The sequence below is a fragment of the Diaphorina citri genome, unplaced genomic scaffold (assembly GCF_000475195.1).
Source record: "Diaphorina citri unplaced genomic scaffold, Diaci psyllid genome assembly version 1.1 scaffold133, whole genome shotgun sequence".
NCBI classification, from domain to species: Eukaryota; Metazoa; Arthropoda; class Insecta; order Hemiptera; family Psyllidae; genus Diaphorina; species Diaphorina citri.
Genome location: NW_007377570.1, coordinates 26,615 through 46,985, shown reverse-complemented (window position 1 = coordinate 46,985; position 20,371 = coordinate 26,615). Strand labels below are relative to the sequence as shown.

The 20,371-nt window shown below is 36.7% G+C and overlaps 2 protein-coding genes across 2 annotated transcripts; both read left to right on the top strand.

Moving 5' to 3' along the window:
* The first annotated feature begins 15,769 nt into the window (after positions 1–15,769).
* Positions 15,770–17,274, top strand: LOC113465595 (integrin alpha-PS1-like). Its single transcript, XM_026820246.1, has 3 exons — positions 15,770–15,925; positions 16,291–16,508; positions 17,144–17,274. The coding sequence occupies exons 1-3, from the start codon at positions 15,888–15,890 to the stop codon at positions 17,272–17,274; spliced, it is 387 nt and encodes a 128-aa protein (XP_026676047.1). The 5' UTR covers positions 15,770–15,887.
* A 662-nt stretch (positions 17,275–17,936) lies between these two features.
* On the top strand, positions 17,937–18,796 carry LOC113465599 (zinc finger protein 219-like; the record flags this gene model as incomplete). Its single annotated transcript, XM_026820252.1, has 1 exon — positions 17,937–18,796. A coding segment is annotated over one exon (636 nt), but the record flags the coding sequence as incomplete, so codon positions are not given.
* Positions 18,797–20,371: the final 1,575 nt, after the last annotated feature.

Genomic DNA, 20,371 nt, shown 5'->3' with positions numbered 1-20,371 from the left:
TAATAGAATATTTTATACCTTATAAGCCCTTAAGGTTTACTTATAAATTTATTGCTAGCTACTTATTCATTATCTAAAGTCTGGCTTGTCAAACACCCCTCCATAGGTCCATTGTAATCTTGAAAAGATTGAGCCTTTAATAGAATATTTTATACCTTAAGGTTTATACTTATAAATTTATTGCTAGCTACTTATTCATTTAAGTACTGTTTGAACAAACAATAATTGCCAAGTTTCAAAGTAATTAACTGCTCTCAAGGTGTAGATAAATAAATATCCATTACTTACCTATGTAACTAATGATTGTGAAGTTCAGCAAATTTACTTACTTACAGATGAAATTTCAAGACTCAAGAAAAGTATGTACTTAAGTACATGCTTATGTAGTGACTTAATGCTTATTTACACACTTACGAGTTAACTGGACTTGGAAAGTTCATTACCTACAATATCTTTTTTTTCTGTTATTGTTGGCCTTTTATAATGGATACAAGTGGTTCAATGGTTACTCAATTGTCCTACACATTAGGTAGATACTTCATAAAGGAGGCTTGTTTTTCAAACCATCCTGTACTTGTGAGCTTTCAAGGTAGTGGGTAATCTCACATGTTCTCAAGAGACAATGCACATATTTATCAATTTTGTATCCATTAGCTTTTAACTTTACTGTGCCTGCAATGGTCAAGGCCAAAGGCCAGCATACTGAAACAACTCTCTTGACACATGAGATTTTTATAAATGAATCTTGAATAAGTAGGTACTTATAATGGAGATACATTTTAAATGAATCTTGAATAGGTAAGTGGGTATAATGGAGATGCAACACAGAAGAAAAGACTTAACCAAATCAAGAGCATCGTTATGCTTCCATTCCTGCATAATTGCATCCTACGCTAAAAGAGTTCTGTCAGTGTCATTTGTTTGGACACAAATTATATATTTCTAATTTCTATAATGTGTAAGTTATAGAAAATCACTCATACAGTAGGTAATTACATGTTGCATATTTTCCTTGTGATAAATTGGCAAACACAAGCATCCTAACAAGTCATTCAAGTTAATTGCCTTTTGATCATGCTTCATTAGCGAATTCTACCACGGTTATGTTTTAAGAAGTCAAACCATCAACACTAGGAAAGAAATGTCTAGTGAATTATGCTGAACAATACAGAGCACAAGACAATGTTGCAGTAAAACAAATCAAATGAATTAATAGGAAAGGAGAAATATTACTCCGAATTAATCAAACGCTCTAGAGTTGTTTTGTATCGCGCCTAGGAGATAAGGATTCTTGAGAAGTGCACGTTTTGTGTGGTGTTTTGAGTTGTAGAAGATCTTTTAGATCTTTCTGGGTTACATGGTCTTGTTCTTTTAAGGATGTTCTTCTTGTGAATTTACAAACTTTGTTACAGTTCGGTTAAGGTGAAAGAGGTCATTAATGTCATTATGTTGTTCCTGTGCTATATGCTATATGTTTTCATCTGTCTGTCATACATTTTTAAGGAGGAATTTACAAACTTTGTTACAGTTCGGTTAAGGTGAAAGAGGTCATTAATGTCATTATGTTGTTCCTGTGCTATATGCTATATGTTTTTTTATGTTTTCATCTGTCTGTCATACATTTTTAAGGAGTTCTTGAAATTAACTTTATTGTTCTTTGTCTCTTGTATTGGCACTTTTCTCAACTGTGAAGAGCAGCAAGAAGGTGTTAAATTATGCTGCTCATAGAATGTGCCAAAATAAGACGACGCGACGTTATTGTCAAGAAAATGTTGTTTTGACAAAAAATTGATATTTTACCTCTTTTGAGGAGTTTTAGGGATTGGACTTTTGAAGTGTTTTCAATTGGCCAAAATGATACCTAATGATACATTATACAATGGAAACACGTTTGATAAATAACAGACTTTGGAATGTGTTTTTTTATTAAATCCATTTAAGGGAGCTGCAATAATTAAAGAAAAAAAACTGATAATGTATTGAATTTGAATAACTTGGGCTCGACTGAAAATATTGCTCTCCGCATTTTTAAATAAAGTACATTATTTTGTTTACTTAGGGGTCTTTGAAAGTAAACACGTCTAGTGTAAACACTTTTTTTATTTAAAATCTCGACGACATGAGTGATATTTCTTCGCTGTAGAGATTTAAGTGTTAAGAGCAGAATGTTACAAATTCTAAAAAATAAATTGTCAGCACATACCTATTTATATTTAGCCTTCTTCCCTGTAAATCGAAAAATTCGAGGCCCAAATCTCACAGAAATTTGGTGTTGGTCCGTTTCGACTGTACAGACCGTTCGGTTTCTCCCTCCTTCTTCCCTCCTTCCTGCGTTCTGTCACATAATTCCGGTCAGTAACATGAGAATTGTCATATGTAGGTATGTACCGTCAGGTTTGAGTCTACTATGCTAAGGATATACCATTCATATTTGGTCCTTAGGTTTTATCGATTTTGCGAAATTTTTGGGCACACGAGAATCTAATCAGTACATTCAAACTTGATAGCAACTAATTTACTCGTCACGGGCACACTATTTTTTCGTGGCGTAGCCATATAGTCCACATTTCAGCCGTTCTTTGTCGAGAGGGATTTTTATTATAAAAAACACATGGCCCTACATTGCATTATATAGCTCTCATCTCGCGAGCTCCGATTAGAATTGTCAAGTGGGTCTCTCGATGATGAAATAGAAATCCAAAGCAACTCTTTCCTCGTGTTGTTCTTGCAATCAGAAAGAACATTCAGAACACAGTGGGTCTCTCGATGATGAAATAGAAATCCAAAGCAACTCTTTCCTCGTGTTGTTCTTGCAATCAGAAAGAACATTCAGAACACATATAGGAATTGTTCCTCAAAGAAGAATGTCATTTGTTAACCATGATATAATGCAATGGTGTGGGCTATAAATTTTGAAAGTCTTCAGAACACATAGGAATTGTTCCTCAAAGAAGAATGTCATTTGTTAACCATGATATAATGCAATGGTGTGGGCTATAAATTTTGAAAGCCTAAAAGTAATCAGAAGAGACTGAGCGCAGATTGCGGATGTACCTACTCATTTATGCCTTAAGATTGTCTTCTTAAGTTGTACAATCACAATCGTTGTAGAGATTGATAAATGGACATTACTTACTTATACTTATCTGGTGTGGTTGGTAGGTTGGTACTGCCAATTCTTGAGGAACTGGATTTTTGCTTGCGCTATGGAAGTCCCACGCAATTCCACCTGCACTCAGAAAACGGCTTGTATTGGAATCCATCATGTTCTTCAGTCCGATAGTACATAGTATATTTGCGAAAAACTTGGCACATGTCAAGAGAGAGAGAGACAGAGATAGAAAAAAAATCCACAAGTCAAGTGGTTGTACACTCAATAAGACACTGATGGGCAATTTTAACAACCATGTGAAGGATTACTAATATAATATTTATACATCTAAATAGAAGATGACATAAGCACTCGAGAATTTATTTATAATTTTATGAAAAGCCTGTTCCACAAGTAGGTACGCAGATCTGTTCCTAACTACATATATCATTATGTATTTTATTTATTGACTTGGACCTGTAAAATAAAACTGAGGCAATTTTAACAACCATGTGAAGGATTACTAATATAATATTTATACATCTAAATAGAAGATGACATAAGCACTCGAGAATTTATTTACAATTTTATGAAAAGCCTGTTCCACAAGTAGGTACGCAGATCTGTTCCTAACTACATACCAAACGCAGCGTCTACATAGGGTATCGTTTGCTTCGCTCACTGTTGGGGCGAAATGTACTTATCTCGGCGTCTGGGTTATTCAATTGATTAGTCATCGACGATATTCTCTGTATTGTTATGTATTTTGACATGAACGCTGCTTTGAGAACAGCCCCCCTTATCCGTGCACATTTCGTTGTTCTCCTTGCTATCAGTACGTTCAAGTGTATTTGATTCGCTAAATTGCATTTTTATGTTTTTTGCATAGTTTTGTTTTGTGGTTTTTATTTCAATGTCAAATGTCATTTGCTTCTGTTAATTACATGTTAAGTAGGTACTTCTGTTTGGCGGCTTGGATATTGGAGGCGACAAACTTTACTTTGTGATGCTTGTGTTGGAAGATATGTGATATAGATATAAAAATCAACTTATCTGTTTTAGATCGAACAACGGTTTTCTCAATACTTGCATGAATGGAAGAATTCACAATTTTTCCGTTGATTAGGTGCTTACCTAATATGTTCTTGAATCTTTCGAAATCTCACGTCTCACATCTGATCATAGTCACTTTCTCATGAAGATCATATATCATTATGTATTTTATTTATTGACTTGGACCTGTAATAACTGTAAAATGTAAAAAAGTAATACCAAGTCATACTTAAATAGTAATTTATGGTTTTACAATCATAAAACCAAGTTACAACATTTGATATGGACCGCATTGAAGGGTTTTGGTTTTAAAACGCAAGAGTATACTGCTGAGAACGTTAGAACTCTTGATTTGTATTTGTATGACAGACTTGTATTAGATAGTGCTCTGTTTTAAACGATATAAACACTTTAAGTATATCGTTCATATTATCATGTCTTCCCAATGCATCATATTTACACTGAAGGGTTTTGGTTTTAAAACGCAAGAGTATACTGCTGAGAACGTTAGAACTCATGATTTGTATTTGTATGACAGACTTGTATTTGATAGTGCTCTGTTTTAAACGATATAAACACTTTATATCGTTCATATTATCATGTCTTCCCAATGCATCATATTTGTCTGACCACTAGCCATGATGCTGTGGGTCCGCCGTAATTAAAACAAGAAGATTAAATGAAAAGATATATCATTATGTATTTTATTTATTGACTTGGACCTGTAATAACTGTAAAATGTAAAAAAGTAATACCAAGTCATAAATAGTAATTTATGGTTTTACAATCATAAAACCAAGTTACAACATTTGATATGGACCACACTGAAGGGTTTTGGTTTTAAAACGCAAGAGTATACTGCTGAGAACGTTAGAACTCATGATTTGTATTTGTATGACAGACTTGTATTAGATAGTGCTCTGTTTTAAACGATATAAACACTTTATATCGTTCATATTATCATGTCTTCCCAATGCATCATATTTGACTGACCACTAGCCATGATGCTGTGGGTCCGCCGTAATTAAAACAAGAAGATTGAATGAAAAGAATTCCAAGTGAATTAGATGAACAGAAACGCAGCGTCTACATAGGGTATCGTTTGCTTCGCTCACTGTTGGGGCGAAATGTAGGTACTTATCTCGGCGTCTGGGTTATTCAATTGATGAGTCATTGACGATATTCTCAGTATTATTATGTATTTTGAAATTCAAAGTTTTCTCATTTCAAGGAAAGAAGCTAATGAATAATTGAATTTCTCTTGAACTCTTTTGGAACTATTTTTGTCCTCACGCACAGCACATTAATTTTCACGACTGCACAAGTGCACATGGACCATGGATGCGTGAGTCCCAGTTTTGCTCATCAGCGGACGATACAAATGTGTGTAATAATGGGCCCACTCAAAAACCAAGCCCATTTTTACCGAGTGCTCTGGGATACATACAAGCTATCCCAGTACCCAGATGTGTGTAATAATGGGCCCACTCAAAAACCAAGCCCATTTTTACCGAGCGCTCTGGGATACATACAAGCTATCCCAGTACCCAGAGTAGGTACACACACAAGATAAAGTTCTAATCGTATGTAAATATTATGCACCGTATATCTGTGGTGCAGTCGATATTCTCTGATCCTCTCCTTAGTTTACAAGTTCCAATGCTTTTAACATTCTTACCATTCCGAGGGCGGATTGGTTTTACGGTGTTTGATTATCTTGAACGGTTCAAGTTAGTTTTGGTATCACGAACAAGTGAGTTGTCTTCGAGACAGCAAGGTTTTGAACATGGAACTTGAAGAATGTTTTTCGTATGTCTAGAATACCTGATTCATTGAACTTTCAATGATGAAATACATAATTATAGATATAGAGGATGATGTCGGATACTCGAATCCTAAGGTTTTGAACATGGAACTTGAAGAATGTTTTTCGTATGTCTAGAATACCTGATTCATTGAACTTTCAATGATGAAATACATAATTAAAGAGGATGATGTCGGATACTGGAATCCGTGTTCAGCTAAGGTGAATTCCATGTAAATTGTAGGGTAGGTACTATAGGAATGGATCATCTGCGTGCCAAAAACGAATTCTAAAATTCCGGATTATACAAAACAACCATTTACTTCAAGATCAATCACATATTTACTTCTACCCTATACAAAACAACCATTTACTTCAAGATCAATCACATATTTACTTCTACCTTGCTAGAATTGATTCAATTGATATTTTGATCCGAAAATTCAAGATTATATCATTCTAAATACGACTGGGATTCCCGCTCAAATTGCCAAGTACCTACCTGGGGAATGTGTGTGCCGTGAGTCAAGAGCAAAGATCTTACCTAGTCTCCTAACGAGCTACCTATTTGAGACACTGAACTCAGCACATATCCTACGACTAGTGAGTCAAGAGCAAAGATCTTACCTAGTCTCCTAACGAGCTACCTATTTGAGACACTGAACTCAGCACATATCCTACGACTATATTATTACATTGGTATCTTCGATTGGAATTCACCTCTTGCTGCTTCTTGGAAAACAAAACCTAATTAGATGAAACACACTCGGAAGAGAGAGAGAGAGAGATCGATTGGAATTCACCTCTTGCTGCTTCTTGGAAAACAAAACCTAATTAGATGAAACACACTCGGAAGAGAGAGAGAGAGAGAGAGAGAGAGAGAGAGAGAGCGCGCTCGATTGGAATTCACCTCTTGCTGCTTCTTGGAAAACAAAACCTAATTAGATGAAACACACTCGGAAGAGAGAGAGAGAGAGAGAGAGCTCTCCAAGCTTCTGGAGCAATAAAATGTGTCTGAATCGAATCTTGATTTATGCGGGTTGCTGGTGGACTCTTGATTAGTGCCCCCTCTTGTTTCCTATGTGAGTTCCCTGGTCGATAATATTCTAGTTTTTGATTTCCATTGCTGCTTTTGTGTTGTGATGTTTGTGCTCTCAACAGAGCCTAGCGTAAGGGTAGCAATGTTTGATGTGTTGCTCACTCTTTTGATAAATAGGGAGCCATTGGTATTGGTATAAGTAGGGCTATCGGCTTTAATAAACGCCCTATGTCACTGCGACCAGGTTAGATCTTTTGTGATTAAAATAATCTCAGCCAAGAGTCCGCCAAACTTTTGTGACAGAAGAGCAGCAAGAGCCATGGTAGGTACAGACCGAGAGGTTCCGTGTACCTAAGTACCTTATTGTGTGTGCTCAGACAAAGGTACAAGTTGTGTACCTTTGATTGTGAGATAAAGGTAGATAACTAAATAAGTCAGTAAAGGCAGTCCAAGAGTCCGCCAAACTTTTGTGACAGAAGAGCAGCAAGAGCCATGGTAGGTACAGACCGAGAGGTTCCGTGTACCTAAGTACCTTACTGTGTGTGCTCAGACAAAGGTACAAGTTGTGTACCTTTGATTGTGAGATAAAGGTAGATAGGTAACTAAATAAGTCAGTAAAGGCAGCGTTATGCTTAGAGGTGAAGCAAAAGCTTTTGACTGCACCTTTGTAATTTATTCTGGCAGATCTTCGACTTGTCTCGTCTCGTACCGCAGTGTTATGCTTAGAGGTGAAGCAAAAGCTTTTGACTGCACCTTTGTAATTTATTCTGGCAGATCTTCGACTTGTCTCGTCTCGTATTTCAATAAGAGACAAAAGCAAGTACTACTTTCACGGACCATTTGCTTTCCTATCCGAGCATTGCGCTGTTCCTCATCCATTTTTACATAAAGCTAAATCAAAATTTTGAAGGTGTACCTTCAAAATCAAGCCCCCCCAAAAATTTAGGCAAGAACCGCCTATGGTGTAATGGCTGGTATTGTTTCCTCTCTATCCCTCACTCTGTTATTCTCCTAGTGCTTTGCTTTTGGTTCATTGCTGGTCTATTGTCCACCAAACGATCACAATACAAAGCAAAGGTGCATAACATTCCCGCCAAGATTTATGGCATAGTCTCTCTCTACTCTTTTTTTGTTGTTTCCTCTCTATCCCTCACTCTGTTATTCTCCTAGTGCTTTGCTTTTGGTTCATTGCTGGTCTATTGTCCACCAAACGATCACAATATACAAAGCAAAGGTGCATAACATTCCCGCCAAGATTTATGGCATAGTCTCTACTCTTTTTTGTTAAAGACCCTCTTTAAAGTTAAATTAAAAGGTAAAATTTTCTCTTGAAATTAACTTTATTGTTCTTTGTCTCTTGTATTGGCACTTTTCTCAACTGTGAAGAGCAGCAAGAAGGTGTTAAATTATGCTGTTGATAGAATGTGCCAAAATAAGACGACGCGACCTTATTGTCAAGAAAATGTTGTTTTGACAAAAAATTGATATTTTACCTCTTTTGAAGAGTTTTAGGGATTGGACTTTTGAAGTGTTTTCAATTGGCCAAAATGATACCTAATGATACATTTTATAATGAAAACACGTTTGATAAATAACAGACTTTGGAATGTGTTTTTTATTAAATCCATTTAAGGGAGCTGCAATTGGGCTCGACTGAAAATATTGCTCGAGTATTGGCACTTTTCTCAACTGTGAAGAGCAGCAAGAAGGTGTTAAATTATGCTGTTGATAGAATGTGCCAAAATAAGACGACGCGACGTTATTCTCAAGAAAATGTTGTTTTGACAAAAAATTGATATTTTACCTTTTTTGAGGAGTTTTAGGGATTGGACTTTTGAAGTGTTTTCAATTGGCCAAAATGATACCTAATGATACATTTTATAATGGAAACACGTTTGATAAATAACAGACTTTGGAATGTGTTTTTTATTAAATCCATTTGAGGGAGCTGCAATAATTAAAGAAAAAACTGATAATGTATTGAATAACTTGGGCTCGACTGAAAATATTGCTCTCCGCGTTTTTAAATAAAGTACATTATTTTGTTTACTTAGGGGTCTTTGAAAGTAAACACGTCTAGTGTAAACACTTTTTTTTATTTAAAATCTCGAGGACATGAGTGATATTTCTTCGCTGTAGAGATTTAAGTGTTAAGAGCAGAATGTTACAAATTCGCGGAATCGAATGGTGAAACTTTTAGAACTGTCCGACTTAATGTAATAGAAAGTCGTGTGATGTTCACACCAGATTTTTTTATTTAAAATCTCGACGACATGAGTGATATTTCTTCGCTGTAGAGATTTAAGTGTTAAGAGCAGAATGTTACAAATTCTAAAAAATAAATTGTCAGCACATACCTATTTATATTTAGCCTTCTTCCCTGTAAATCGAAAAATTCGAGGCCCAAATTTCACAGAAATTTGGTGTTGGTCCGTTTCGACTGTACAGACCGTTCGGTTTCTCCCTCCTTCCTGCGTTCTGTCACATAATTCCGGTCAGTAACATGAGAAATGTCATATGTATGTACCTTCAGGTTTGAGTCTACTATGCTAAGGATATACCATTCATACCGACAGTAGACAGGTAGGTACTGAATATAGGCTACCAGTGACGGATTGTCAAGTGTCAACACTTAAAACCCTAAAACCCTAAAATTTATCTGGCACATCCGCGCACAATGGACAATATCTTGAACAAACTCAACAAAGTTACAAATTCTAAAAAATAAATTGTCAGCACATACCTATTTATATTTAGCCTTCTTCCCTGTAAATCGAAAAATTCGAGGCCCAAATTTCACAGAAATTTGGTGTTGGTCCGTTTCGACTGTACAGACCGTTCGGTTTCTCCCTCCTTCCTGCGTTCTGTCACATAATTCCGGTCAGTAACATGAGAAATGTCATATGTATGTACCTTCAGGTTTGAGTCTACTATGCTAAGGATATACCATTCATACCGACAGTAGACAGGTAGGTACTGAATATAGGCTACCAGTGACGGATTGTCAAGTGTCAACACTTAAAACCCTAAAATTTATCTGGCACATCCGCGCACAATGGACAATATCTTGAACAAACTCAACAAATATGATTGTCAAGTGTCAACACTTAAAACCCTAAAATTTATCTGGCACATCCGCGCACAATGGACAATATCTTGAACAAACTCAACAAATATACAGCAATAAAAATTGTATTACAACTACCAGCAAAGACCTTAAAAGCCATTTCTCCTTCTGTTAATCCCAGCAAACGTCAATCGTTAGTGGAATATTTCATATGATTTCAGTATGTTCTTATTTGTTGTGGTAGCAGTCCACATCCTACACCGCTGAGTACTTGAACCAAACTTACGGCGTTCTTCCATTGATATTCCGCGGGGATACATTACCCAAGAGCAACATAATAGATGAGTGAATGCCAACAGAAACAATAAGTGTTAACAATTCGACAAACATCAAAGAGTTTGAGAGAACACGTATTAGAGTTATATTGTTTAGCTTTATGGCCACATGTGATCATTTCATGATTTTGAGTGGGTTTGCTCTTGATTCACCTGTAAGATTTGCTATCAACCGACACAACATGGCTTATGGCTTATCGGAGAGATCTATGCTTTCAAAGTGTTCTGCTAAATTATGCTGGGTATTTGTCTTGGATCAGTCATGTTCATCTAGTAGGATTTGTGTGGTTATGAATCCTAATGATTCACTTGTCAAGTTCAGTGTCCTACGGCCTACAAGCTAGGTTTACGTCGGCTGATCAGCGTGACTGAGCTTGAACGAAATCCCATTTTTCAAATCCGCTCTACGATGATAACGTGCATGCTATGTGTGCTTAATTAGGTGCACATTGTAAAGCTCCGTGACATGGTGAGGTGTGCACCGAGTTAGAGCCTTGGAGCTTACAGAATTCCTGCGTCCTGTAGTCCTGTTCCAGCTACTTTGAACTTTATTGCAGTTGCGCTAGATCTCGTATCGGATTCGTGTGCTGAAAATCGACCAATCAGATACCTTATAATGTGCAGATTGTAAAGTGCTAAGTAACTAAGTATGTGTTGTAAGTGGGCCTTCCTAAATATGTATATCAGCAAAATGATAGAACTGCCAACAGAATGTTTGTAACACATTGTAGGAAGACATTACATTTTCTATATCAATTTTTATGTATTGGAGATCAATTTGGCTCGGTCATAACGACCCGACAAGATTGTCGGACACAATGCTATACATTGTTATTCGCATTCAAATTCATCCCACACAAATATAAAATGGTCTCGCCACTCGCCAGTTTCTTCTTTCTGTCGTTTCCTCTCGTGTTCTCACACATCCTAGGTCCCAGGTATTACAAGGCACTATAGTCCTCCTTTACCTGGCTCTGTTATTCTAAAGAGCAATGCACCCAAGCCCTGGGGCTCATCTGACTCCGTGCTGCACTTAATATCGCCCACACGAAGGCTCTCGAGAAATGCCTCTCTACCTCTTTCTCCTTGGTGTCCATGGTCCATAATCCGTAATAATAGCTTGACGGAGATCAAGAGAGAGCCACACCTCTTGGAATATAATTGTATATCTCAATTTATGTATATTTCAACTTATGGATTTTTTCTGTCCGAGGTCATATTGGGAATCAAGCTAAGCTCCAAGAATTTACCTTATCTTTTATAAACTGTTATTTGGCCTAATATCAATATGACACATCCATGGTCTTTCCTTGAAGCCGGTTTTGCTCATGCAAACGATGAGTGTTGTGATTAGAATTCGGTGAAATTGTGTGTCCATGAAGTTAACTTTACCGTCACATCATTATGAATTTCTGCACGCTCAAATATTGAATCCTATCTAACTAATCGTGTAAATATTAGATCTAGGAAGTAATGCACTTGATGTAGGGGATTTGGCGTAACTTGTGATTAAAAAGTGGCGAGTAATTTTGATTTTATGGACCATTTTGCAATTCTTCGTTTTTTATAATTTTATGCACATCCCAATATGACACAGTGACCCAACTTCCATTTATTGTACCGATAATACTATTATTTGTGCATCTTTGGAATATCTTTTGTTTTCGCACCTTTTAGTAGATGTTTTATTATGTACACCAATATTTATTATTTTACCATATTAACCATGTTGTTTTCATCCCATTCTTTTCCCTCAATTTAGGAATTCCGAAAAGCAACATGTACGAATTAAGTAAGTAAAATCAAAATCAGCAACCATTTTGGGGTGAAGCTCGGTTTGTGCAAACATCGGAATTTGATTGAATTAAATTAATTTTTGTTAATATCTACATTTTTTAATTGCTCGAAAGATTTTGATTTTGTTTTTAATTTTGCCCAGCCAAGTAAGCTTGGAAGGTAGGGCGCCTGCCTTGTAAGCGCTAGGTCGCAGTTTCGATTCCCGTCCGAGCCGAACTTTATCCTCAGCCAAGTAAGCTTGGAAGGTAGGGCGCCTGCCTTGTAAGCGCTAGGTCGCAGTTTCGATTCCCGTCCGAGCCGAACTTTATCCTAAACAGATAAGGTTCGTTTTCGGAATTACTTTCTTTCTCCTATCCTGTCCTCCTTCTTTCTTTGCTTTGGGACGATAAGACCTTAGCAGTTACCGTTCCCTCTATCAACTAACCTCAAAGTATGTAACGAAAGTTATGTTCTAATTAATTTGAGAATTTGACCACATAATATTGGAACATCAAGTCTCATTTTGGGAGGTCATGAGTAGAGCGATATGAGTGGATATGACATCAAACGTAATTGACATAATTTTTAATAACACATCTAATAATTTTATAATTATGTGCTACGAGTGTCCAGTACCTCCCATGCTGTAATAAATAGCTATGCAATATGCACTCATTACACTTTGCACGGAGGTAGCTTCATTACTCGGTTCGAAGCAAAATGTCAAATCTGCCATGAATATTTCGTTGAGTTTTGAGTGTCCCGAGTGCCAGATAATTGCTGACGAAATACTGGGTGAACCAAGAGAGTCAGAAGATTAATTTTAATATTTGTCTGGTAACCCAATCAACTAGGGGAATTGTCAGGATGATTGAATTAAATTAATTTTTGTTAATATCTACATTTTTTAATTGCTCGAAAGATTTTGATTTTGTTTTTAATTTTGCCTTTTTTTTTTCGTCTTCAAATTTTCTATGCTCATGAATATACGTTGCATGATGAGAATATTCCTATAGATATAGAATTGAAATTTGGTGAATTGAAGTAGAGAGCTATTTGCTGTAGAAACTTACCTACTCATTATTTCTAGAAAAAAGCTTGGTAAAACGAAAACTCGGTTGGTTATTTTATCTTGAGAGTTTAATTTTTTTTATAACCATAAATTTTGTATTGTTGATTGTTGAGGACTTTGGGTTCTCATGTTAAAATTGTTGAGTTTTGTTCTCAGTGCACGTGTATTCTACTTGGGACTTTTTCTACATTGGGGACCACAGATATATATTATAAAATTAGAAGATCACATGTCCGATTGGTCGATTGTCCATGTATGACATTAGGCCAATGAGTAAAAAGATCCCTCTATTAAATATTATTTTGTCGAAATATTACTGTTGTCCCCAGCTTATTTTTTATATCTAAGCTCGTCTGGAGCTGATATTCTTATCTATGGACTAGGATTCACTTTTTTGGTGTTTTTCAATCAAATTCGGTTCGGGGGAATAAGATTTTGTATATTTTTATTAAAATATGTAGCATGCATTGTAGCATCTGCAGGCACACCCTGGATTTTTTTTCCAATGAGAAGAGCCTGCATGTTCAACAGTTAGAAAAGATCCCCTCCGTCATAAATATTCTCAGAAACTGGTCATGTTTTTTTATGACGATAAGGTGTCATAAAACTTTACGAGTCTTGAGCGGCGCAGGTTTTCAGGGGCTTTTGGGATGGAAATAGATGATAGGGAATATCTTGAAGTTGAAGATGGGTAATTGTGAATGAACTTTCTGAGGGTGGAACTTCTTGAAACCAAATCGAGTCCCAAGTGTCTTTGACGAAAAGAAAGAAATAAACACTTGTAAATATGAATAGCACGTAGCACCGAGTAGAATGTGACACGAAAATACTCGAAATTTTGCACTTGGAACTTCTTGAAACCAAATCGAGTCCCAAGTGTCTTTGACGAAAAGAAAGAAATAAACACTTGTAAATATGAATAGCACGTAGCACCAAGTAGAATGTGACACGAAAATACTCGAAATTTTGCACTTTGTTTAACCAATACCCATGTACTTGAAAATCCTTTAGTAAAGGGTGTTGTTGTACTTGTTATTGTTACAATTTATCGAGATGGCAGCTTGCTTTTTCAAATGGATATATTTATTTTCATAAGATATCCAATTTTTGCATTTTGAATGCTGCGTGTGGCCTAAATATGTAGTTTTTTTTTCTGATGGGTATGATCTATCTAGTATTTTGTACAGATCTATTTTACTTTCTTGCTTTTTCAAATGGATATTTATTTTCATAAGATATCCAATTTTTGCATTTTGAATGCTGCGTGTGGCCTTTTTTTCAAATGAAAATCCATTTTTGAGTTTTCATGGCTACCTTGCTTTTTGATTCTGATTTTGAGCGATTTGATGAAACTGCTTTTTTCTTATTTCAACATTATTTTTTCATGTATGATTTTGATGTTTAAAACCGTGCTTTTTCTGTGACTAAATGCAGTTTTTGTTTCTCGAAGTGAAGCATTTAATCCAAACGTTGTCTGCTCTTTTCACAGGCTTGGAAAAGTTCCTCACAAGCAAATTTTGCGGCTGCTGACATTTATAAACAATATTTTGTGTTTAATTCTTTGATTCGTTTGTTCCAATTAATGTTTGATGTGTTAACAAAATTGTTACCTACTTTAAGTTTGATTGTCGTGTAATAATAACAACTATGACTTGCAACGCTCACTAATACAAAAGAAGTAATGCCTAATTGCCTACAGCCTACATAATACAACTATTTATTAATAAAAAGTCTAATCTTCAATACAAGATGAAATAACGCTTTAACATTATTTTTTTCTGAATTTCTCTTGATGACAGTATGATTAGTATTTTTATCCCACTTCATAAAAAATAAATAATCAAAAATATTTATTTATTTTTTATTCACATAAATAAATAACTTGACGCCAATTTATTGTTGCTGTATGATAGCTGAATTGAAAAATTCTCGAGAAATGAGCGCGAAAATTGCGCCTATTTTTAGAACAATATGAAAGGGGATGTGTTGTTGTTCTATTTGCATGATACCAACATTAATATTATCAGGCACTTGTTAATTGTTCCGCGTATCTCTTGGGTCTTGACATACATTCAATTGCTCACTATAGAGTACATAGATACTATGTATAAATAGATCATGAGTGTGGAAAAAAATTTCAAACATGTTTGATTTTACGATAGAAACATAGTAAATGTGACGACAAAATGAAGTTGAAAAAGTAGACTGGAAATTTGGAAAAAATGGACTGGAAAACCGAGAAAAGTGAGGGAATTTTATTTTTCCATTTTGGTAGACACCCTGTGAAGAGAATTTAGCTTGTGACTGACTTGTCTGACGATTTTTGCTCAAAACTTATATCTCTCTCTCCTCATGTCCCTCTCCCTCTCTCCCTGTCTCTCTCTTCCTCTCCCTCCTTCGCTTCATCCCTCTACAAATTGATATTTTTTGCTCAGCCTCTCAAGGTGTAGAAATAAAGGGTTGAAAAGAGTTCTGGTTTTACTCTTCAAGTAGGATTTTATATCTCGCACTTTTCGCTTGCCAGAGGGGCCATAACTAACACCCTTTTGTTCTCTGTCTTCAGGTGTGTGCACATCGATACATCAAGAAGAATGTCATCTATTATGGTCGAGGTCTGTGCTATATTTTGAACAGCGACCTGGAAGTCGAAATGCATTACGAGCCTTGTTCAGGCCTCGAAACCACTAAGTAAGTGCTTTTAAACGTATGTTTAAGTACTGACCCCATTTAGTTTCTTTTAGATGTTCGAGGTGTGAGATGTAACCACAATTCTGTTCTCTGTTCTTCTAATGGCCAGAACCACAGAGTTTGATCTTGGTCTAACTAACTCTTGAAGGAAGCCATCTGATTGGTTGATTTCAAACTTTTTGGACAATCAGATTGCGTCTTCGAAAATTATGAAAATTGAAATAAAAACCTGTCATTAAAGTTTTCTGGAATAGTCATGGAATTTATTTATTTATTTTTTATTTTTTTTTTATTTTATTTATTTATTTTTTTTTTAAGCGTATAAACCCAGCAATACTAATACCCCATGTTTTGTTTGTCACCAGACCAGATGAGTTCTCGTTCGGCTACTGTCAGACAGGGACTAGCAGTGCCATGTTATCCTGGGGGAAGGACAACATGGTCATCATGGGATCTCCTGGACAGCACAACTGGGCGGGCAACCTGTTTGTAGTGAGTGTGAGCGATGAAGTGCTCCATCGAGACAAGACGCTGTACCATGCCTCTTATGATCCGCCTCGGACGGAGAAATACAGTATGCTTGGTAAGTGGTACTTATTACACAAGTAGTATAAGGTCGAGTTTTACCACCGTTTATTGTCTCAGGATTGAGTTCAATCCGAGGTTGACCTGGCTATTAAGAATAAAGAAATCCTCGGCCTCTTATGATCCGCCTCGGACGGAGAAATACAGTATGCTTGGTAAGTGGTACTTATTACACAAGTAGTATAAGGTCGAGTTTTACCTTCGTTTATTGTCTCAGGATTGAGGTCAATCCGAGGTTGACCTGGCTATTAAGAATAAAGAAATCCTCTTTTCATCTCAATCACTCAAAGTTGGTAAACCCCAGCAGCATAATTGCACTCTATTTGACCGAAAACATGAAATAAAATTAAATATATATAAGGGACAAAAAAGCTACATACATATAGACTTCAAAAACGGATTGTTCTGGTTTCAGTGGGTGCTGAATCCAGTATATTCCTTTAGTTTCCATTATGAAATACGACCTATGTTATCCATATGCTGGGGCTCATACTTTTGGATGAACCAATCAAAAAGGCAGCGTTTTAAACTTTGTATTAAATCAGTAATTGTTAGACTTAGAACTAACCAAAAGGAACTGACTAACCGAGCTAAGAAATCCATTGTAACCCTAATGTGATATCGTTTTTTCAGGCATGGCTGTAACAGGGGGTGAATTCTTCGGAGGCGAACAGATGGCCTATGCTGCAGGAGCACCCCGGAGTAATGGAACGGGAGAGGTAAGTCCAACCCTGAGACGCTCAGACAAAATCTTGAAAAAGTAGACTGGAAATTTGGAAAAAATGGACTGGAAAACCGAGAAAAGTCAGGGAATTTTATTTTTCCATTTTGGTACACACCCTGTAGCACTAGCGGCTCAGGTGAGTTGAACTGCTATCACATGAGCTCACGTGACGTGATAGTAGTAGTAGACTGGAAATTTGGAAAAAATGGACTGGAAAACCGAGAAAAGTCAGGGAATTTTATTTTTCCATTTTGGTAGACACCCTGAATACTACCCAGTTATGTTCAATACAACAGCATTCACTGAACGTTGATTGAGGACTAAACTCAGTCTCAGTCTCAGTACCCTCTGCGGGGCATACAAGCGCATTACTACCTACTAGACACTAAAAGAGAACATACTTTTCAGTCCTGTTCCTGCTTAAAAAATAACGTTATTAAAGAGTACAGTTAACGGTAGGTACTTTAACTCTGGTTGCAAAAACTCTAATAACCCCACCGTTCATCAAGTTTTCTTTCTGTTTATTTGCCATGTTTTAAACAATATTCTTGCCAATAAAGTTGAAATATACAAAGGTTTTCAATTATGAAATAACGTTATTAAAGAGTACAGTTAACGGTAGGTACTTTAACTCTGGTTGCAAAAACTCTAATAACCCCACCGTTCATCAAGTTTTATTTCTGTTTATTTGCCATGTTTTAAACAATATTCTTGCGAATAAAGTTGAATTATACAAAGGTTTTCAATTATATTCTTTCCTGTCGTTTCTCAGGTGATCGGCCGCTCTACTCATGCGAAAACTGCGGCAAGTCCTACCTGTGGAAGCAAGGCCTCAACACACACAAGCGCCTCCATTGCGGCAAGGAGCCGCGATTCCAATGTCCTCACTGCCCGAAGAAATGCTACCAACGCGGCAACCTGGAAAGTCACATTCGAAACGTGCACTCGATCAACCCCATCACCGGGGAATTTATCGCGGCGAAAAACGCTTCGCCCGGGAGAGGCGGTCCTTCGCCCGCGCTCTCGAGGGGGAGGCTCTCGCCTTCGCCCGGCAGAGGCGGTCCCTCGCCCGCGCTCTCGAGGGGGAGGCTGTCGCCTTCGCCCGGGAGAGGAGGTCTTTCGCCCGCGTTATCCAACGGACCCTCACCTCTTTCCAACGGGAGGGACGGTCTCTCGCCCGCCCTTTCGAATGGACCTTCGCCTTCTCTAACTAACGGGAGAGCGTCGCCCTTACCGCCTGGCCATGGGGGGCCTTTTATGCATCCGGACTCTGTGAACGGGCCTTTCAACCTGTCGAAGCATTTCGGGCCGAGTACAGTGAAAGCTACCGGTAATTGAGAATTTTGAGTGCTCCATTTTGCTAGTGCTTACGGCTCATTTTTGTTTTGTTCGTTGACGTGATAGAGATTATGGATAATCAGGGATTATAGAGAATTTGCAAGAGGACGTTTAAAGTCAGTTTTGAAGTTCAAACAGGAAGGTTCGGACTATTGAAGTCCGTATTATTTTAAAGAGGAATATTATCTACATAATGAGAGCCTCTGAAATGTTTTTATCCACTCATTCACAGGTTTCAGAATGTAAATGAAGTCAATCTTGTAAAACTAATGAATATTTTAAAGTCAACTGTAAAGATAATAATGTACAATCATAAGCACAAGCTCTGCTGTAGATTTAAAATGATTACTATTAAAATTAAACTCAATTGAAGTTTCTGAAAAAAAGCGATCGTAGCTTTTCTGACAATAAAGGTAGAATCACACGGCCCTCACGTAATAGCTATACTGTCATCACGTCACGTGAGTTCTCATGACGGGCAGTGTAGCTATCATGAACGAAATCACCTACGATATTATGGGACAACTTTGAACCACATCTTTCTGATTCCCCATGAGTTCACGGGACGTGATAACTGAATGCCTCTTCACGTGAGCTCATTTCCCCATCCGTGGCACAAGCTCTGCCTATACGGATGGGTATACCATTTATAAGAAAAATGTATGTTCTGAGTTTTTTGTCGATCAAATATAAATGGAAACTTGTTTTAAAAAAAAAAAATGTGAGGGCAGTGTGTTCCTACATTTAGTCATTCTCTTACACTGCCTTTTCTCCTTGTAATACCTACCAGTCAAGCTCTTTTTACTGTCCTTATTCTATAGGAAGGAAAGTGTTTTCCGTTGTCTTAGGTACCTCCCTGTTTTTATGCTATTTCTACGATAATAAGTCATATTTACCCATTTCATGCTTTTCTGCTATCAGTATTGTAGGTATCATAGGAAACCCAATTTTACTCAGAGAATTTGAAAGTGAAACCTCTAATTTACATGTTCAATTGTTTATTTATACTTGTTTTTCTCATCTTCCCAGCCCCCTAAAGATCAGGTGGTTATACATTTGGCCAGTCTAGGCTTGGCTTGAAAAATGAATGAAAAAGCCTACCATAGCCTAGCCCACCGTGTAACCACAGCCTCAAGCACATCTGAATAGCTTTGTATTATCTTATCCTCAGTTTTTCCGAAGACGAAACATTTTGTATTTATTTTGTATTACTTTTTTACTTTATTTTTTAAGTATTACCTTTTTTACTTTACCTTATTTTTTGTACACATTTTTTTTCCCTTCTTATTGGCGTGATATGCTATCAGTATTGTAGGTATCATAGGAAACCCAATTTTACTCAGAGAATTTGAAAGTGAAACCTCTAATTTACATGTTTAATAGCTTGTTTATACTTGTTTTTCTCATCTTCCCAGCTCCCTAAAAATCAGGTGGTTATACATTTTGTCTAGGCTAAGGCTAGGCTTGGCTTGAAAAATGAATGAAAAAGCCTACCATAGCCTAGCCCACCGTGTAACCACAGCCTCAAGCACATCTGAATAGCTTTGTATTATCTTATCCTCAGTTTTTCCGAAGACAAAACATTTTGTATTTATTTTGTATTACTTTTTTACTTTATTTTTTGTATTACTTTTTTTACTTTACCTTACTTTTTGTACACATTTTTTTCCCCTTGCCCATCCGTGGCACAAGCTCTGCTTATACGGGTGGGTATACCATTTATAAGAAAAATGTATGTTCTGAGTTTTTTGTCGATCAAATATTAATGGAAACTTGTTAAAAAAAAAGTCTTAAAAGTA

Bases quoted from the DNA above. Each gene is read 5' to 3' on its own strand.
- LOC113465595 (XM_026820246.1), top strand. From the start codon at position 15,888: ATGCATTACGAGCCTTGTTCAGGCCTCGAAACCACTAA. The intron at 15,926-16,290 runs GTAAGTGCTTTT...GTTTGTCACCAG, and splicing joins TCAGGCCTCGAAACCACTAA to ACCAGATGAGTTCTCGTTCG. The intron at 16,509-17,143 runs GTAAGTGGTACT...TCGTTTTTTCAG, and splicing joins GGAGAAATACAGTATGCTTG to GCATGGCTGTAACAGGGGGT.